The sequence below is a fragment of the Macrobrachium rosenbergii genome, chromosome 30, assembly GCF_040412425.1.
Source record: "Macrobrachium rosenbergii isolate ZJJX-2024 chromosome 30, ASM4041242v1, whole genome shotgun sequence".
Classification (NCBI taxonomy): domain Eukaryota; kingdom Metazoa; phylum Arthropoda; class Malacostraca; order Decapoda; family Palaemonidae; genus Macrobrachium; species Macrobrachium rosenbergii.
This window is the reverse complement of record NC_089770.1, coordinates 13,191,001-13,213,500: the sequence shown is the minus strand read 5'-3', so window position 1 is coordinate 13,213,500 and position 22,500 is coordinate 13,191,001. Positions and strand designations below refer to the sequence as shown.

The window sequence follows — 22,500 nt, the reverse complement described above, 5'->3', positions numbered from 1 at the left end:
CTCTGCTCGTAAGTGTGGTAAAGTGTTTTAGAGGCCTGGTGTGGACCTTAACTTGGACCATCAAATATTTAAGTATAAAAAATAAAATTTATTTAAGGGTGAATTCTGAAATATATAATAAAACTGGTCTTATGAGAACTTATGAAACAGAATACAGTTTATTTCAAAAAAAATTTGGAAAAACCAAATAAAATTTATTCCGCAGGACATTTTGAGCTATAAAATAATTTTTATCATTCCTCAGGAAATTTGAAATGTGAAATGAAATTATCATCATAAAACTCCAGGAAGGCTAAACAGATGCCCAAATTTAGCCCAGGTTGGAAGAAAACAAGGAATAGAAATTGGGAAGAAAAAAAATAATAAACTGAGAGAGAGAGAGAGAGAGAGAGAGAGAGAGAGAGAGAGAGAGAGAGAGAGAGAGAGAGAGAGAGAACTTGCAATACACATACATATAGAGTGATATGCTTTGACATCCCATTTTCTGAGAGAGAGAGAGAGAGAGAGAGAGAGAGAGAGAGAGAGAGAGAGAGAGAGAGAGAGAGAGAGAGAGAGAGAGAGAGCTTATAATACATATAGAAGAATGATGTGCTTTTGCACCACAGAGAGAGAGAGAGGGGAGAGAGAGAGAGAGAGAGAGAGAGAGAGAGAGAGAGAGAGAGAGAGAGAGAGAGAGAGAGAGCTTATAATACATATACAAACAGAATGATGTGCTTTAACACCACATACAGAGAGAGAGAGAGAGAGAGAGAGAGAGAGAGAGAGAGATCAGAATCTCCATTATTACAGTCCAAAGTGGTGTGATGGACATAGCCCTAATATAAAAATCTCACACTGAGTCTCTTTCTTATTTATTAAACCTAATTCTTCTCTGTTATCTTTTTTTTCGGGAGACCTTTTTTCTTTTTTTGCTTTCATCTTCCCCGGGACCAGTTCTTGCACACGTCATGGCCAATGACCTTTCCCATCTCTCTCTCTCTCTCTCTCTCTCTCTCTCTCTCTCTCTTCTTCTTCTTCTTCTTCTTCTTCTTCTCTTGGTCTCTTTCTCGGTGAGTGCTGAAAAAAAGAGGATTTTGAGGAAGACAAAATATGTGATAAAGATTAGTGGAAGGAAGGAGGATGAATTGGATAAAACAGGATAAAGGAAGATATGGAGAAGAAGAAACGAAAGAATGCATAAAAGAAACTAAAAGAGAGAAAAGGATACAGGAGAATTCTTATAAAAATTATACAAAAAAAACAAAAATATTCTTAAAAATGGAAATATTCAAATACTCAAAAAATGAAAACCTAAAACTGGAGAAAATGATATTGGGGGAGGAATCGGTACTCACAAAAGACTAAGCACTATTAAAATACCTTTAAAAATTCAAGAAAATACAATTTAAAAAGAACCTCAATAGATCAAGAACTGTTGAACTGTACTGAAAAAACAGAAGAAAAAACTATTACAAACAATCTTAGTCTTTTAAGATTCTTTGTCTTTTCAGACTGTTTTTAAAATACCAAGAGAGAATAAAACAAATAAATAAAAAGACTTTTGAGGTAAATTTTAATTAAGAACATAAAAGCAAAGAGAAAAAAATTAAGACTTAAAAGTAATCAAGTCTTCATGATGAAAAAGACAGTAGGATAAAGACTATTTTGTTTAAAAGTTTAACTCTCAAAAGACCAAGGATTAAAAAGACACACTAAAGAAGCAGAAAAAACACACACAAAAGACTCAGATATATCAAAACGCCTCTCAAAAAAAAAGGAAGGCTGTTGTTAAGAGATTAGTCTTAGATGGAACCGCAAGATACAAGGAAGCAGAGTCAATGAAAATGCAAATAGCAAACGGGGGTGATTGGTTCCTCCCGAAAATAGATAGGGAAAGGGTCTCCTTTATCTCTCAAAGGTTGGTAAGATGACTGGGAAGGTCTTCATTGCCCTTGAGAGAGAGAGAGAGAGAGAGAGAGAGAGAGAGAGAGAGAGAGAGAGAGAGAGAGAGAGAGAGAGAGAGAGAGAGAATATTTATCGCGCTAGATCTTAAGCGAAAATAGATTAGCCTTGTAATCGTAGGGTTGGTAATATCAAGACAGGTTAAGAGAGAGAGAGAGAGAGAGAGAGAGAGAGAGAGAGAGAGAGAGAGAGAATATTTATTGCCATAGATCTTCAGCGAAAACAGATCAGCCTTGTAATCACAGGATTGGTAGTATCGTGACAGGTTGAGAGAGAGAGAGAGAGAGAGAGAGAGAGAGAGAGAGAGAGAGAGAGAGAGAGAAAGAGAAAGCTTCTAATACATATATAGGCGTAGTGCTATGCCTTTTACACCACATTTTCCTAGAGAGAGAGAGAGAGAGAGAGAGAGAGAGAGAGAGAGAGAGAGAGAGAGAGAGAGAGAGAGAGAGAGTTCTAATACATAATAATGTAGGCATAGTGATATGCCTTTTACACCACATTATCCTAGAGAGAGAGAGAGAGAGAGAGAGAGAGAGAGAGAGAGAGAGAGAGAGAGAGCCTTTACATATATGGCATAGTGATATGCCTTACACCACATTTTCCCTACAGAGAGAGAGAGAGAGAGAGAGAGAGAGAGAGAGAGAGAGAGAGAGAGAGAGAGAGAGAGAGAGATAATAACAGCACGGCTTATACGCCACTCACGCAACTTAAACACCTGGAAATAACAGGTGGGATATTAAACACACACAGCGGTGGTGGGTGTACTGTATATATATTTGCATACATTTCGTCCCAAATTATGACGACCCCCGAATTTAGGACCCAGAATTTAGGAACCCCGACTTTAGCATTCATAAGCGTTTTGCGTTGATGGAACATAACAGCGCACTTTGGGCGTGACAAATGAAATGGCGTTTAGCGTATTCATTTTTTTGTTTTGTTTTTTGATTTGCTTTTTTTCAATAACTGTGCGTCGCTTTAATGTATTAGGCTTCGTGTTATTAAGTGTGTTATTTAATGTTTTTCTTTCCTCTTTTATGTATTTATCTTAGATCAATTGCTCTTTCTTGTTACGAGAATTTGTGAGCCCTCACAAACATTATATATATATATATATATATATACAGTATATATATATATATATATATATATATATATATATATATATATATATATATATATATTTGTATGTGTGTGATTTTTGTCACACCGTGATTTATATAGTATTTTGTGAAGTTAAAATGTCGCTTAATATCAATTGTCACGCTACTGGGAATATCTCGATGGGAATTAACACCGAAGGGGAACTTAAAGTGATAAATGGATCGGAGACCCGGCGGTTTCCATCCATTTATCACTTTAAAAATCCCCTTCGGTGTTAATTTATCGGGGATATTCCTGAATGAGTGGATTGATATTAAGATGACATTTGAGCTTCATGAATATATATATATATATATATATATATATATATATATATATATATATATATATATATATATATATATATATATATATATATATATATATATACTGTATATATACATATCTATATATGTATATATATATATATATATATATATATATATATATATATATGTTTCCGTGGTGGCGTAGTGGTAAGGTTCTTGCCTACCAGTCAGAGAGAACTGTGGTTCAAATCCCGCCACTTACTGGTGGCTTGGGAGGCAACATTGCATAAAACCTGGTGGCCCGCCAACCTAGCGGTCTGAAAACTCGAGGGGGTTAGTAAGAAAATAGGTATCAGCCCTCGGGCTGGGGTGTTAAACAGTGGGCCTGGCGACACACTGGCCACGAGTCTTTGGCAACGGCTCTTCTCCCACACTATGCTCACAAATATTAAGCCACACAATACCTTGATACAGAATTCAGTGTACCTTTGAAGTAACTTATACCCAAAGGGAATTGTATGCGATTAGTGCATCAGCCCTGGTCAAGATTCGAGCCCATGCCTTCTGAGTCTGATACAAACATGACAGTGACTAATACATTCCGCCACCAAGATAAATACAAGTAACTTTAGACGCTGCTGTACATATTTCTTTTCCTTTATTTTATTTGTTTTTCCGACCTGGCCTAGATTGGGTTGACCGTTCAATTAACATCTACATCATAAAAAAATAATAATAATAATAATAATAATAATAATAATAATAATAATAATAATAATTCACAGGTAGTCCTAATTCCATCAGAGCTCATCAGATATCTCTCTCTATCTCTCTCTCTCTCTTTCTCTCTGACCTCAACAAAGAAGCGATCGCTCAATGGGTGACGACATCCCGACCGCTGAAGAGTTCGGGGTTGGTGGTGGTGGTGGTGGGGAGGGGGGGGAAGCGGGCCATAATCCCCAAAACCGCCACTGGAGTTGGTGTGTCGGGATCACCATAAAACGAACCCATAAACATTATCCCATCGAGGGTCTGTTGTCACACGCCGCTCTCTAAACGCCTCAACCTTCCCCTCCCCCTCCTCCTCCTCCTCCTCCTCCTCCTCACCTCGAGTCCTTAGTATTAGAATCTTCCTCTTTTGCTACTTTCCTTTTTAACTTCTCAAACTCCCTCAACTTCATCCCTTTCTCTGGCTTTCCCTCCTCCACCACTCTTCAACCTACCTCTTTCTCCTCCTCCTCCTATTCCTCTTTATTCTGCACCTCAACCTCCCTCATTTCTCCTACACACCTCAACTTCCCTCATTTCTCCTCCACATCCCAACCTTCCTTATTTCTCCTCCACACCTCAACTCCCCTCATTTCTCCTCCACACCTCAACCTCTCTCATTTCTCCTCCACACCTCAACTCCCCTCATTTCTCCTCCACACCTCAACCTCTGCCATTTTCTCCTCCCTCCACACCCCTCAACCTCCCCCTCAACCCTCTCATTTCTCCTCCACACCTCAACCTCTCTCATTCCTCCTCCACACCTCAACCTCCCTCATTTCTCCTCCACACCTCAACCTCTCTCATTTCTCCTCCACACCTCAACCTCTCTCATTTCTCCTCCACACCTCAACTTCCCCCAATCTTTCTCCTCAGACCACCTTCCCATCTACAGTACACCTCAACCTCCCACTCCTGGCGGTTTCAACTTCCCCTCAACTTCCCCTTTTCCTCCACCTCAATCCCCTCAACTCTTAACCTCCCTTTCCCTCCATCTTTTGTTCCTCCTCAACCCTCCACTTCTTAGTACAGGATGATGATGATGATGATGATAGGCGTTGTGGTCATCATTGTCATTATACATATATAATGACATAGCATCTACATAAACAACAGCAACAACAAGAACAAGATCAACAAAAGCAACAACAACGTTAGGGTTATTTAGTGTTCCTGGATATATACATATGTATGTATGTATATATATATATATACATACATACATACATACATATATATATATATATATATATATATATATATATATATATATATTATAATGCTTCGTTTTAGTTTCTATTATATTTTGGGATATTAGTTATTATTATCATTCTTTGTGTTTCTTTTATTAACAGTTTTAGTTTGCTAATATGAAAATTTCGTAATAATAATAATAATAATAATAATAATAATAATAATAATAATAATAATTGTGAGGTTTAACGCATCCCATGTCGCCTCTGAAGCCTTAAGAATTACTCATCGCATGATGAAACTATATGCGCATAGAAGCGCAAGCGCACGAACATGAATATATATATATATATGTATATATATAAATATACATATTTATATATATATGTATATATATATAGATATGTATATGTATATAAAATATATATATATATATATATATATATATATATATATATATATATATGTATATATATATATATATATATATATATATATGCATGTATATATATATATATATATATATATATATATATATATATATATATATATATATATATATATATATATATATATATATATATATATATATATATATATATATATATATATAGAGAGAGAGAGAGAGAGAGAGAGAGAGAGAGAGAGAGAGAGAGAGAGAGAGAGAGACTCACGCACAGCCTCTGATACTCTCAACGCGTCCCTTACTTTTTTCTCTCGAGTTCAGAAGTTATGCGAAAAGTTGCCCCCAAATTCTGTCCAAGTAAACAGTCCCATCTCGCAAGACTTAGTTTTCTAGTTCATTTTTCTCTACGTTATAGGGGCCGTTAGATTAAGAAAGTTAGCGAGAGAGAGAGAGAGAGAGAGAGAGAGAGAGAGAGAGAGAGAGAGAGAGAGAGAGAGAGAATATGTTTAGGATTATATGAAGACAACGAACTTGAGACAAAGTTGCCTCGATGGGTTGGGGAGGGGGTAGTGCTGTTGGGGTGGGGTGGGGTGGGGTGGGGATGAGAAGGAGGTCATCAATTTGCTAAATGAATCGGTATTTTTTTCCCCCCTCAGGCAGACATCTTGTTTTTTCTTTATATTATTCACGAAACTTGGAAGCGGAGGGAGGGAGGAAGGGAGGAAGAACGCGGCGGGAATTGGAATGGACGGAGAAAGAAAGATAAAATAAAAACAATATATATATTTCTTATCCGTTCGACATTACGGTCACATACTACCTGTCTCGCTGCAAGATCTCATCGTTTTCAGCAAAACATCTTTTATTCGATTTTGTACCAGATACGAATTGACTCGAGAAGTTGGGGAGTTTGTAATGTGTTCACCGTTGTCTGTTTGTGTGTTTGTTTGTGTTTGTGCCTCTGTATTTACAGATAATGAATTAACAACTGTTGATGATGTCTATAAAAATCACTGGAAGATCACTAACAGATGACTAATTTTATTAGACAATGATTCTAAAAAAATAAATACCTACTTTTTCTTAACCAAAGTCAAACATCCATTTTATCTTTAATCAATACTCTAAACTTGAAAATGGCGTACATATCCTTCTATCTGAATCAGCGTATTACAATGAGGAATGAAAAGTGGCCCAGTTGCCCTACTTTTTTTTTTTTAGATGATCAAGTTTCTTTTAAAGGAATTCAAGGACGTTCCAATTCTAGAAAATAGGTTGCCGAGTCGGAATTTTTTTTAGATCTGTCAATTAGGATTTCCATTGGTCTCAATGGATTAACATTGCAAAGCGATGCCTATTTTTGCTTAAGTTCACACCCACTAGAAGTGATTATATGTAAGTATGTATGTAGTATATATGTATATATACATATATATTATATGTCTAATATATATATATATATATATATATATATATATATATATATATATATATATATATATATATATATATATATATATTGAGAGACCATAGTTCGATCCCATTTGAAAGAAAGGACTTAAGACCGTTTCTGAATAATCCCAAGTGTCTCTCTGTTGACTGAATTTTGTGCATGGTAGCTGGTCGATTGTGGAAAGTTAACACATTCAAGAGACACCTCTCTCTCTCTCTCTCTCTCTCTCTCTCTCTCTCTCTCCGAGTCTCTCTCTTTCTGATGGGCCGGAGTATATAGCCGGCTGATGAAGATAGATATATATATATATATATACGCTATAATATATATATATATATATATATATTGTTCTTAGCCACGTATACATATATATATATATATATATGGTCTGCATATATATATATAACTATATATATATATATATATAATATATACATATATATATATGCATGTATATATGTATGCTGTATATATTTATATGAATAATATATATATATATATATATATATATATATATATATATATATATATATATATATATATATATATATATATATATATATATACATACATATTATGAACAAAACAAAGAGCATCACGATACACTTTACCATATGAGTCTGACAAAACCATCACTCTCTTTACCTCTCTCTCTCTCTCTCTCTCTCTCTCTCTCTCTCTCTCTCTCTCTCTCTCCTCCTGTGAAATGACACTGAAACACTTCGAGGTAATTTGCATGAATTAGAGAAACCCAAACTCGCCTTGTGAGAGAATAATTAAGTCGTTAGTTGCTTGTTTTGGTCAACTACGACGAGTTATTCTCGTTGTCGCTTTTTTTTTTCGTTGGTCTTTTTCCCCTCGTTTCCATTCCCGTTCTTCTCCTCCTCGACGTCTCCCCTCTTTCCAAAAGTCCTCGTCGCTCCCTTGTCTAAGAATAGGGTGGGCGAACGGTAAACGGCGGAGGGACGCGAAAAAGCTAAGCTGCAATACGGTATACGAAGAAGAGATGCGACAAAGCTAAGCTGAAATACGGTAAACGAAGAGATGCGACAAAGCTATGCTGAAATACGGTAAACGAAGAAGAGATGCGACAAAGCTAAGCTGAAATACGGTAAACGAAGAAGAGATGCGACAAAGCTATGCTGAAATACGGTAAACGAAGAAGAGATGCGACAAAGCTAAGCTGAAATACGGTATACGAAGAAGAGATGCGACAAAGCTAATCTGAAATACGGTAAACGAAGAGATGCGACTAAGCTATGCTGAAATACGGTAAACGAAGAAGACATGCGACAAAGCTAAAATATACGGTAAACGACAAAATTAATGCGGCAAAGATAAAATATGCAGTAAACGACAAAATTAATGTGACAAAGACAAAATATGGTAAACGAAGAAGAGATGCGACAAAGCTAAAATACGGTAAACTTCGAAGGGACGCGACAAAGTTAAAATATACGGTAAAAGACAAACTGGATGCGAATAAGGTAAAATACGTTAAACGACAAAATGGATGCGACAAATCTAAAATACTGCAAACGACGAAGAGCTGCGACAAAGCTAAAATACGTTAAACTACAAAATGGATGCGACAAAGCTAAATACTGCAAACGACGAAGAGGTGCGACAGAGCTAAAATCCGTTAAACGACAAAATGAATGTGACAAAGCTAAAATACTGCAAACGACGAAGAGATACGACAAAGCTAAAATACGTTAAACGACAAAATGGATGCGACAAAGCTAAATACTGAAAAAGACGAAGAGATGCGACAAAGTTAAAATGCGTTAAGCGACAAAATAGATGCCACTAAGCTAAAATACGGCAAACGACGAAGAGATGCGACAAAGCTAAAATATGGGTAGACGGTATTGGCGAAAATATGCCAAATGGCGAAGAGATGCGACAAAGCTGCGACAACGAAGGTTGAGCTAAAATACGGTAAACGACGGAGACACGACAAAGATAAAATACGGTAGGCGACGCAGGATTGCGACTAAGCTAAAACACGGTGAACGACAAAAGGGGCGCGACAAAGCTAAAATAATGTCAATGGTAAACGACAGATGTAAAATGGAAGAAATATTTTGATTTTCCATTATTCATAACGTCATGTTTCTCAGTCATATTCTTAATAAGACTGAGAAACATGACTCAAATCATACCACAATTATTTCTTGTAAACTTTTTTCCATTTTATTGGTCATTCTAAAGAAAACAAGTAAAAAATGCGCCGAAGTTTCTTCGGCACAATCAATTTCCTGTACAGTGTATAATGCTGTATGAAACTCTCAGCCACTGCCAATGAGAACTCGCAGCCGCGGCCCATGAAACTTTCACCCAGGCCCGGTGGTGGCCTGTGTTGTTGGCATCTATAGCGGTGCCAGACACATGATCATGGCTAAGTTTAACTTTTAATCAAATAAACTGAGGCTAGAGGGCTGCAATTTGGTATGTTTGATGATTGGAGGGTGGATGATCACCATACCAATTTGCAGCCCTCTAGCCTCAGTAGTTTATAAGATCTGATGGCGGAAAGAAAATGTGCGGACGGACAGACAAATAGCCATCTCAATAGCTTTCTTTTACAGAAAACTAAAACGATTTCAACTCTATGAAAAGAAAACAAAAAACATTTGCGAATTTCACTCAACATTCTATTCTCAATCCTTCGGTTCTGCGATACCTCCGGACACCGAGAAGGGGTTAGAAGTTGCCCGTGCCACGGGCATACCCACATTAGAGGTAAAAAAAAAAATAAAAAAAAAGTCACAACTGCCCGGAAAATTCGGGGTCACTCTCAACTCTTAATTGGCGTGTCGTTTAATCCGATATATATGATTTTCGAATGCCGACTAATATCCAGTTTTATTGGGGCCAGTGATTATATTCCCCGCTGGGTGGTAATCATGACGTGGCGTTCTCTAATTGGCTGACGCATTAAAAGAGCTAATAGTCATGGTTCTGCTAAGTATGATCGTGTTTATTTGCCGATGCCAAGTTTTATTTTTGTTTTCTGATAAAAACAAGTAAAAATATCGATTTACATCATTAACACGGTAACGGTTAATAATAATAATAATAATAATAATAATAATAATAATAATAATAATAATAATAATAATAATAACAACATGATTTAGTTTCATGATACTTCTGCTTCAATATAGTTCATTATACTATATATATATATATATATATATATATATATATATATATATATATATATATATATATATATATATATATATATATATATATATATATATATATATATATATATATATATATATATATATATATATATATATATAGAGAGAGAGAGAGAGAGAGAGAGAGAGAGAGAGAGAGAGAGAGAGAGAGAGAGAGAGAGATGTAATTTGGAAAATCGTAAGATAGGCTATTCTAATAACAAAAGTCATGTAATGTCATGGCAGGTAATTTTTATCGATTCACCTTTAAAATGACGAATGATTATTTTAACTTTATATCAACGATAATGCCATTACAGAAATTACAGACACTTGAGTTTCAAAACTATAACAGACATGCAAGCTTCTAATATTATACGTTTGAGTGATTTAAATACATCACAAAGCAACATTTTTCAAAATTATAATGATTTAAGTCAGAGAAGAACACAAACTGCAATATACATATGTCTGAGGGCATTTCTGTATAAATAGCCAATGGAGACGGATACCTTTCACGTTCTACAATGAATGTAAATTCAAAATTATCATTATACCTTCATTAACACCCCCACAGGTTTCATTTTGGCTAACGCCATGGAAAATACATTTCTCAGTAAAAATTGAAAACCAATTCTGGATAAAACATTTTAAAAAAAATTTCTTTAAATTCAACAAAATTTAAGGATATTTCATTTTTTAAATTTCTTTAAATTCGGTAAAATATATGGAAATGTATCTTAAAAATTTACAAAGGCGAGGGACCCTTATCACAAAAAAGGCTTCGCTTGTGTGAAGCACAATGAAGATAGTAATCAATAATCCCGTTCAAATGCGTTTATGGAACCACACCTTTGCTTTGGGAATAAATGAGAAACGTCTACCTGGAATCAGAAGTGTCAATCAAAAGATTATCTGAATGGGAGGATAGCCGTCCTACTTATTGGAGTCGCCATATTTGAAAAGTCTTAAGAAGACAGAAGACAGCACTCCGACCACCCCTGTCTGTCTCTCTGCCTCTCTCTCTTTCTTTTTGGTATGGCTCAATTTAAGAATTTTGCATGCATCAGAGTGGAAGGGTGCACATACTGGAGTGGCCATATTTGAAAAGCATGAGTATGTAAAATCTTTCTCTCTCTCTCTCCTTGCGAAATGGTAGGGAACAAGAGTTCGACCCCTGGACAGGGCAAGGAAAGGAACGGCACGGGTGCTTTCCTGACATCCCATTAAGAATTAGTTGACCTGAGGGATGAAATAGGTACGTCGTTGTTGGTCGAGTCCTGTGGGTTACAGTTGGGACTGATATTAAGTAGAGAGGGGAAGCTATAACAGATATGAGCGATCATTACTTCGTCAATATATATAAACCAGACCGAGAGGACCTCCATGAGGTAAACCTCACCCTATCGAGGTAAAACCAATTATCAGATACATTTCTCTCTCTCTCTCTCTCTCTCTCTCTCTCTTTCAGAAAAAAACTGCTTACTCATCGAGTTAAAGATATTTTAATTTTTGCTTATATTAATTGAGAAAATAGTCCTCTCTCTCTCTTTCAGAAAAAAAAAACTGCTTACTTATCGAATTTAAGATATTTTAATTTTTGCTTTTATTAACTGAGAAAATACTCTCTCTCTCTCTCTCTCTCTCTCTCTCTCTCTCTCTCTCCTCGTTTTAGGAATGACTCATTTTCTGAGCCTGCATTAGCAGGGAGTGACTGCTTACCTGTATTGTGTGCCCACCTGGTGCCCTCTTGGGGGTTTCCATATTTGGGGCATTGGAAGAAAGAATAAGACTACAGGTGTTGAAATTATATATTCCTCGTTTTCTTGTCTTCTATATCTGCTACGCCAATCGCTCTCTCTCTCTCTCTCTCTCTCTCTCTCTCTCTCTCTCTCTCTCTCTCAAAAAACTGCTTGCTTACCGAGTTAAATATATTTTAATTTTTGCTCAGATTGAGAAAACAGTCCTCTCTCTCTCTCTCTCTCTCTCTCTCTCAGTAAAAAAAACTGCTTGCTTACCGAGTTAAATATATTTTAATTTTTGCTCAGATTGAGAAAACAGTCCTCTCTCTCTCTCTCTCTCTCTCTCTCTCTCTCTCTCTCTCTCAGAGGAAAGAACGATACGGGGTAGTTTCCCCCCCAAAAATCCAGAATATTTCCGTTCACAGTATCAGTTAATTACGCAACTGGTTGCTAATCAACTCTTGAGGGTCGTTGCTTGAAACTAATTGAATGACTCCATTCCCACAGGGATAAAATCACCCATCAAATTCATCAGATATTCACCGGCATATTGTCTGCGTGTCTCTCTCTTTTTCTTTCTCCAGTTTCCCATTCTCTTTCTTTGTCCTCCTTCTCATACGTCTCTCCACGAGAAGAAAATATCTGAATACTTTCTTTTCCCAGTTCCTGGGGAGACCCGATAAGCTTTTCAAAATGTCAGATCCTTCACCAGCTCTCCACAGCCCACCAATCATTGTGGAGAGAGAGAGAGAGAGAGAGAGAGAGAGAGAGAGAGAGAGAGAGAGAGAGAGAGAGAGAGAGAGTTTTCCCTTAATATAAGAAAGAAAGGAAAAGATCTTCAACTCGATAAGTAGGCAGATTGTTTTTCTGAGAGAGAGAGAGAGAGAGAGAGAGAGAGAGAGAGAAAAGAAGAGAGAGAGAGAGAGAGAGAGAGAGAGAGAGAGAGAGAGAGAGAGAGAGAGAGAGAGTTTTTTCCTTAATATAAGAAAGAAAGGAAAAGATCTTTAACTCGATAAGTAGGCAGATTGTTTTTCTGAGAGAGAGAGAGAGAGAGAGAGAGAGAGAGAGAGAGAGAGAGAGAGAGAGAGAGAGAGAGAGAGAGAATTATATAACGTCCTGACTTTAAACCCAGGTGTATATTTCGCACAGTGCCACTCCTTGGTAATTTAATTTTTACTCGCTAGTATATTTTCAATAATTCGCCTTAACGGTATAAGTTAATGCTCTCTGTCTTTGGTACATCTGGGACATTTCCCCCCACGAATGGACAAATTTTGGTACAATTCCTTGCTGTTATATTTCGATATGTCCAACCGCTGGCATATATATTCCTTAAATTCCATTCGGTTGCATTTTCTGGTCCGCTCTCTTGTAAAGTACATTTATGATCAATCCTTTTCCTTCCATTCTGTCTTCTATCGAATCTCAGGCGGCGCTCAGACCATTTCTCGTTGCGTATTTTCCCCAAGAAAAGTCTGCTAGAAAGCCCCAACAACTCAGTACAATGGTCGGGTCTTGAAGTCTTGGCAGTGGAATATTTTTATGGCATGCTTACAGCTGGATTTTTCCTTCCTATGTATATTATAGGTCATTCCCCGCATACTATTTAGTCCTAGGCATATTTTATGTGTTCCCAGCATACCATTCAGCCCTAGGCATATTATAGATGCTCCCAGCATATTATTTAGACATGCATATTTAAGAACTGTTTTCAGCATATTTTCAGGCATATTTCCGATCATCCCTCACATACTTAGCACTGTTCACCCTTAGGCGTATTTTACACCATTCCTGATTCCATCACTTTTTAAAGACACTTTTTATCATTTCCCGCATTATATTTTAGCCTCAGGCATACTTCAGAACTGTTTCCAGCACATTTTTAGGCATATTCTAGATCATCCCTGGTACGATTACCCCTTGGGCATATTTCAGACCATCACCGTCCCAAGCACATTTTCGCTTATTCCTTCTCAGGTGTATTGAAGACCATTCCTTTAACATGCATATTTCTTATTTCTTTCTTTTCCCTTACTGCCACAGTCTTGCAAGTCGCGGGAAATGTGGAGAGAGAGAGAGAGAGAGAGAGAGAGAGAGAGTGCTCCTTAATGCTTCTTAAAGGGGTCATGGGAGTAAATATTGGATTTTTATTTTTTTTTGAGTGCTGACGCCAGGGGTGGGGGTGGGGGGGCGAGGGGGGTGGGTGGTGGTTAGTACTTGTGATGGGTGACGAGTGGGGTTTGAAGTCAAGACGTTATATAATCTCTCTCTCTCTCTCTCTCTCTCTCTCTCTCAGTAAAATAAAAATTTATGTAGAAAAAAAGTGTTTATCGTTTTATTCACTTCGTGAGGTATGATGAATCAAGTCAGCACTAATGATAAATGCTAAAATTAACTAGATATATTTTTACTATTACTGTAATTTTTAGGTGTAAAATTAAGTAGAGTCATGTAAACACATCCTCAGGATTCACTAGATGCAATGGAAAAATCTATCAAAAATCACTACTTGTCCTGTTCTTTTCATTCATAAGAAACAATGAGCTGTAAAGAGACATTATGAAATAAAGAGACTGGTATTATATTTTTTTTGGCTTACAAGGAGTCGAAGATACAAAACACACACGTGTATATATATATATATATACAATATATATATATATACACATATATACATATATATATATCTTAGTCACTCTTCATAATTATCTGGTGGAGTCACAGTTTGTTTGATTATTTCTGAATTCCACCAAACAACATGGTCGTGGTGAAGTAGAATCTAATGCATCTGTTCTTCTTCTTTCAGGTTGCTCCTGACGGTGGCGTCGGCGAGCGTGGTACTTGCCACCATAGACATGGTAAAGCTCTGGGGAGCCGATGGAGGATCACAAGTAACATCGTCAACGCTGGCGTGGGTCAAGGGAGAAAGATCGAAGATTCCGGAACACTCCGTGCCCGTTACCCTGGAGAACCCATTGGGGCCATTCTGGTGTCGAGGGAGGCACCGGGGGCAGTACGTACCAGGGGCACTTCAAGACGACGGTACCTGCATGGTGCCCTTCCTTGGAAAGGCTCACGTCTTGGAGAAATTCGACATCCTCGTCTCCCTTAATGGGTCGGCGCGGCTTCATCTGATGCCCTGGGACAAGTACACAGCCAAGCCTGAAAAGGCTGTCCTCACGCCAGACTTGATGCTAGCCATGGTACCCTTGAATTCGGATCCAGATGCACCTATGCTCCCAGGGCATGTCGGTCCCACCCAGCGTTTTAGGAAGGCGTGGCTCCTGAATGGCACTTCCACCTTACGGGTAGAGAAGGCCTACCTCCTGGTAGAAGAAGAGCCTTCCAGTTACTCTCTAGATAACATTGTTTTGGATGAAGCTCGAGTGCTGTTGAACGAAACCAAGATCCCTCTGACAAAAACCACTCTAGAAAACAATGGCGAGGTCGAACAGAATGTCTCTGCACTGGTGACCTATGAAGTTCGGGAAAGGCAGTACTGGGGAAGGGTCAAGGGCACTGTGACTGCCCTGAGAGCCATCATCACGAACCCTAAAGATGCCCCAGTAGCCATGCCCTCTCCTGGCACTCCTATGTCTCTTATGTGGGGCATTGATAATTCCCTGGCTAGAGTTGACACCGCAACACTTATACACAAACTCCCTCCTGGGGTGGGAGTCGAAGTGACTCTAGAAGGAACAACAAGGCACTTTGAGGCACCTTACTCTGGAACCCTCACGGCGCACTACACTGACGGCACCAAGCAAGCGAGGAGCATCTTCTCCCTCCACATACACGAGGCTCTTGTGGGCGTGACGGCAGTGTACCACCGTTATTACTACATTGCTAATGGAACTGAAGTTACTGAAATGCCTTCAACCTCAGACACCCTGTATGAGCTGACCACAACAACTACCACCACTACAACAACTACGACCACCACAACCACCACCACCACAACTACCACCACAACAACCACACCACCTCCTACAACCACAGAACCGCCTACGACAACTCCCACAACAGAGGTGCCGACCACCGAAGCCCCACTGGAACCGTACATCGACAGCGCCTTCCACCCGCAGTCTTTGTCGAAGGACTCTGACTCCGAAGCCTCTGACCCCGAGGACGACAACAACACTGGAGTGACCAACCGACCAGCTGATCGCCTCATGTCTGCTGTGGCTTCTATAGTCATGACAGCAATCTTCAGGTACTACGTAGTGTTCCCAGCAATTTGATTCTCAACCTGAAATGTCCAAGAATGGAGAATCGACTTTCCAGACGTGGTGGAGAGTTGCACTTTCGGTCTAAACTTAGGAGTCCATCCTCTTCGCGTTGTGGTAATTTTAATGACATAGATAATGATGGTTTTTTTTTATTTGTCCAAAGTTGAGAAGAGTATTCTACATGCCCAGCAAAAGTTGGTGAAGGTCCCATGTGTGGTGGCTTGAAGAGGAGTCTTAACAGAAATATAAAGAATGCTAAGTATTGTCTCCCTGGCTATCCTTTGTTGCAGGAGACTTAAGCATCAGAAGCAACTGCTGCTCATTTCATGCCTGGATTTATCCACTTTGCCTGTATATATACCTTAATTATAAATATATGCTGTCTTTATTTCAAAACATCTTGTCAGATGTCAAAAAGGGAACAATGGTGTGTCTTCTTATTTTAAGTGTAGAAAAAATTATATATTAAAAGTAGAGAAAATTATATATTGAAAATTAGCCATTTTCATCAATAAAAAATAGAATTTGCTTAGTCAGGAGGTCAATGTCTATCGCTTGGTTTAAGGAAATAATTTGTGGTTTTAAATTTTTCACCTGAGTGGGAAAGACTATAGATACATTGCAACAAGAAATATGTTTGTCATAAGGGAAAGTTGGGTTTAGAATATTCAAACGATGTTCAGACCATTACAGCGTAATTTAGTAAACTTTTTAGCAATACAGAATACACACAATGATCCTTCTGGATGTATATTTTGCTCTTGGAATCACCTTTAAGAATGTGGAACCCCAATGACGTGAAGCTTTTATATCGTTCTCTCTTTTTCAATCTCTTCTAATTCTTTTCCACCTGCTCATAGCAATCATCTTATCTCTTGGGGAGTCCGGAAACGTCTTGTGAGTGATTGAGCCTGTTCTGCTTGTATCATGGAGGCAAATTCTGCCCAATTCTGGAATACGAAATGATTACAGGATTCTCAATGATATTCTCAGATAAACCTACAGGACTCTCAATGACATTTTCAGATAAACAACAGCACATCCTGCGAGGATGGCTAATGTGCCCCTTTGCGAAGGATTCTAAGTGTCCTTTCATGAGAGTAATCCATAATCCCTCTTTTCCGTGGGATAAGCAGACTGTTTCAAGTCCAGCTGTTCATATGCTTTCGCCATTACCTGTGATGGACGTATAATGGCACAGGAATTACCTCATTGAGTTACTTGACGAATTCCATTGTCATTGCCGGTGCACTAGGCCTACGCCGATGAGTTCTCAACTCCTTTAAAGGGTGGAATTGCCATCCTACTTAGGCCTATGTTTTCATCATTGACGAGTTTATCCACAGTAGTGTTTAGGCTTAAGAGCTTTCGAGAATCAGGGCATAAGTCGTACGTATGAAACTTCTACAATTCAGATCTAGGAATGTCCATGAGTCAACGTGAGGGGATACTCAATGTCATAGCTAGAAATATCCATGTTCATCAGTAGAGTACCCAAAAGTCAGCCCAGGAAATACCCTAATTTCGGTACTTTAAATATTCAGTGACAACCAGTTAGATAACCAAGTTTGATAACCCTTTTTAACCAAATTCAACCCAAGGCATACATAGTGTCAAATAATTAAACAAGGAATCCTCAATATAAAACCAATAAATACCCAGACACCCCACAAACACACCTCAAACCAAAACAAAAATCACCTCAAGTAGAAACGAAGGCAAAATCCAGACAAATGATTGAAAAGGGGATGATAAAAGCAAGTAGAAATGAATCGAGGCAAGAGCAATTAAAGGCTAAATGGTAAAAGGGTCAAAATACCCATCGATGGAAAGGGAAAACGAAAAGCAAAGAAATAACAAGAAAAAAAGATGAAAAAATGCACAATAACCTTCGGCGATACGATGTCTTCGAATCTGACTGATATCTTCTCATTCAGTGGGAAGAAAAAGGAGGAATGGAAGGGGGTAGGAGGAGAGGTAAGAGGGGGGAAGAGGTAAGGGTAGGGGGAGGGGGATGCTACTGAATGAAAATGGGCTATCAAATGTCCTCTTAGATGATGAAGGCAAAGTAGGCCCTTCCGGTTGTCAGGGAAGGGGGGTGGGGGTGGGGGGTGGGGAGGGGCTGGGAGCAGGAGAGGAAAGCTTTCGACGTTTAATGTCAATTAGGCTCAACCAAAGAGAAAATGGGCACTGTCTTCTTCTTCTTACTCTTCTTCTTCCTGCGGCCATTGTCAAGATTTATTCTGCCTCTCGAGGAGAGATGCTGCTTTAGGCGAGGGCTGCGGGAGATGATGTTACGATGTTTGATTGATTGACAGATTGATTTCTCTCTCTCTCTTTTAGTTTTGAGGTCTTGGTCTCATTTTTTTTCTCTCTCTCTCCCTGCCTCTGTCCCTCTTGAAAATCCCGTAACGTGATGTCTTGACCGTTTTCGAGATCTTCAGTTATCTTTCTGTCCTATAGGAAGTTTTCCATTCTTTTCTAGGAACCACATTTAAGGAATAAAGACCGTTTTCGAGACCGTTTTACAGAACTTCAATCATCTTTCCTGTCCTAAAGGAAGTTTTCCCTTTCTATTTAAGAAACCCATTTTTGAGTTTTTGAGATCTTCAGTTACCTCTCCTGCTATACAGGAAGTTTTCTTCCCTGTTTTGAAACCATTTTTGAGAAATAAAGACCGTTTCCGAGAACTTCAATCATCTTTCCTGGCTTGAAGGAAGTTTCCTTCCTTTTCTGAAAAAAAATTTTGAAATAAAGACCGTTTTCGAGACCACTTTTTGACAAATGCTTCCACCCCCATTTCCTCCTGTGAGAACGCTTGCGAGACGTCGATGTAAAGACGTCTTTGAAGTGCCTGGCATATAGCCTCCTCATTTCATTTAAATTTTGGAGTGAATTTTTTTTTATATTCGTTGTTTATTTTTCCAAAAGGTCGTAACGAGAGTGATTACATTTAAGGCATATAAATTTACGTAATTTACTAAGGCAGATAAATTTACAAGTTTTATGTAATATTCTTTAAGGTAATTTTTTCTGTATAATGTAACAAAAAATTAGCCACTTTCACTACTCTGTTCCAAAAAATATAAATAAAATATAACCGTAATTATTATCAAAGATTGTACATACGTTTGTTAATAGAGACTAATGTTTATAGTTATACTAAATATATAATGCAAAAAATAGATATAATTGTATAACCCCATAGAATATATTAGGTTCATATACACTCACAAGTACAAGGTTAACCCTTATGGAGTATATATATCTGGGTTCATACACACGCACAAACACGACGTATAATATTCATGTATAATCGTTAACCGAATATATTCCAGTTTATATACACTCACAAAGAAGTATATCATTAAATAACATATTTTGTTACATACAGTCACAATAAAAACGCGAGCATAACACTATAGAATATATTTAGCCACACATACACTCATAAACAAACATTACTACTCACAAACAAACAAACATAAAAAACAGCAAGAACGCAATTGCAGTGATATGTCAGGTCAGACCCTTACAAAGGAAAACGATTCAGGGTCACTGACCAACGGGAAATAAAAAAAAAAAAAAAGTGAAGGCAAGCAGCTCCCCCCCTTGTGGCAATGATGTCAATTACTGTCCATTGCAATATGTATAACATGTTTGTTGCCTGTTTGCCGCCGCTCGATGAGCAACGTGTTTGCAACACGGGAAACTGTTCCGTCTGCGTTCGAGCAAAAGGCTGATTATTTATTTGCGCACGATTATAAATGAAATTAGCATATGCTTTACTTTTGACTTAATTAGATTATTTTTTTGGTCAGCTGAGGTTGAGCTGTCATCTCTCTCTCTCTTTTCCAACCACTCTCTATCTAACCAATAACCCCTTCCCATCTTTCCCCCTTTCCTCTCTCTCTCTCTCTCTCTCTCTCTGTATCTTTGTATATATCCACAGATGTTTCCATTTCCCTGTTTATCCACATTTTAAAAAATGCAACCAAAGTGCCTTGAGATTTTTTTTTTGTTCTTCCATTTCAATAATGCTTTTTTTGTAGTCGTTATATTTTGTAGTGTATGTTAATGTATCCCCTGTATCTTTCATTAATTGTTGTGTATATCCTTTAAGCTGCATCAGTAGTTAAAGCGAAATGGTTTTCAATAATAATGATGATGATATTATTATTATTATTATTATTATTATATCTAGCTAAATTTCCAATATATATTTTTGCCATTACCAAAATTTGTAAGCCAACACTGATGTCTTTTATATCCATAAATGTTAACTATTTCCTTCTGGGGAGCCACCTGAGTTGGCACCCTTCAAAGTGTGGCACCTGTTCGCCACATGTTGTGTACATAAAATGATACAAAGTTTGAATGTGTAACCTAGTCAGACTGTGATACGGTTGATAAAGTGTTTTGGGATGCCTAGTTTTATTATTATCATTATTATTATTCTTATTCAGAAGATAAACCACTATTCATATGTAGGAAGCCTACAGGGGCCATTGACTCGATATTCAAACTTCCAAAGAATATGGTGTTCATTTGAAAGAAGTTACAGAAGATAAGAGGAAATACAGAAAGAAGAGATCAGTTATTAAAAAAGAAAAGAAACGATAAATCAATAAATAAAAAACAAGTTGTACTGTAGAAAAGTAACATTTTTCTGTTTGAAAAAAAAAATTTGTTTGTTGCGTTAATTAAAAAACGCTTTATATTTGTTTGTGTCCAAAAATTGCGACTACCATCATGTGATGTAATATTCAAAAGGAAAATTTTCGGTGTTGATTAATATTTAAATTTAAGTGTTATTGAAATTAAAATATACTGTTTATTTGATCATCAAATGTTAGAAAATGCCATTACTTATATAAACATCTTATTGACATATTACTCTTCCTAAATGTTAACATAAATATCATTACTGGTAATTTGGAAGCAAATCATCATTATTATTACATATAATTTGTCGTCCTCATTTGGTAACCAGTGTTTTAGATTATACTATTATATAGTCATAAAAATTGTAAAGTGTTTTTTGTAATAAATATGAAAAGAACTACCTTCCTTCTCATAAGATTATCATTGTATTTCTATTTTCATTATGTAATAATTGCTATAAGAACTATCATGACCATCATATAATTATAATTCTGTAATTATGTAATTATCATTTTTTCGTAGTAAATGTTAACATAATTACCATTAAATTCACAAATTGTATCTAGTTTCAGGGTTGGGAATTAATGTAAAAATATTATTCTGGAAATTATGTCCAAAAATCTTAATTACTAGATTTTATATGTTACTGTGAGTTTCGTGTAATTCTGTAAAAAAAACGTCAAAAGAATTATTATCAAGCCATATAAATTTTACTGAAATGTTAATGTCTAAGAATGTGTTTGCAACATATTGTACATGCGAACATCACACAAATATTACTGTTATGTCTGTGTCTATAGGAAAATGCATGTGCAAAATAATTACCATTTAAATTAAAGATCAAATTATAATGGTTTCCAATGGTTTATATTTCATGAGAAAAAGAGGGGTTTCAAATTATATGAAACTATGCTTCAATTATAAGAAAAACAAGCGTCTAAAACTTGCCACTATTAAAATTCTATGAGAATCAAGTTATATGAAAAAGAAGTTTCACTTATTTTTGAAACAAGTTCCAACTTTATATGAAAAACCAAGTGCCAATTATTTTACTAAACAAAGCCAAATTTAAAAAAAAAAACTCAAGGTTAAAATTACCTGGAAAAAATTAAGGGAAATAAAAAAAAAGCTAGGTCAGGCCAAAACACTTTGTATATATCTATCTCCACGTGGGTTTCTTCGTAACAGAGAGGACTGGAAACAGTCTCCAAGATTGTAATTTCATTTCCTGTCGGAAGTTTTCGAAAACATTAGAAAAAGCAAGAAGTTACTCCAACTTATGAGAAAGAAGAAGTAACTTCTCCACTTCCTGGATTAATTTTGTCTTTTTTTTTTCCTTTCAGTTACTTATGTCCTTCGAGTTTTGAGAATAATGTTGTGCAAAACAGCGAGAAATAAAGACTTTATGAACGAGGCCAGTGTTTCATTTCAGTCCCAAGTCTCAAAGTTTTTGAAATAACTGATGAGTTCGTCTTGGGAAGTATACTCTTAATTATATT

The 22,500-nt window shown here is 37.0% G+C and overlaps 1 protein-coding gene across 1 annotated transcript in view; it reads left to right on the top strand.

The window, feature by feature from the left end:
- Nucleotides 1-18,175, top strand: part of LOC136855043 (protein unzipped-like) — a 123,526-nt gene extending 105,351 nt beyond the window's left edge. Inside the window, exon 2 of the mRNA XM_067131805.1 lies at nucleotides 14,914-18,175. Coding sequence (XP_066987906.1) covers nucleotides 14,914-16,348 — 1,435 coding nt within the window. The 3' untranslated portion in view covers nucleotides 16,349-18,175. The remainder of the gene's footprint in view (nucleotides 1-14,913) is intronic.
- Nucleotides 18,176-22,500: the final 4,325 nt, after the last annotated feature.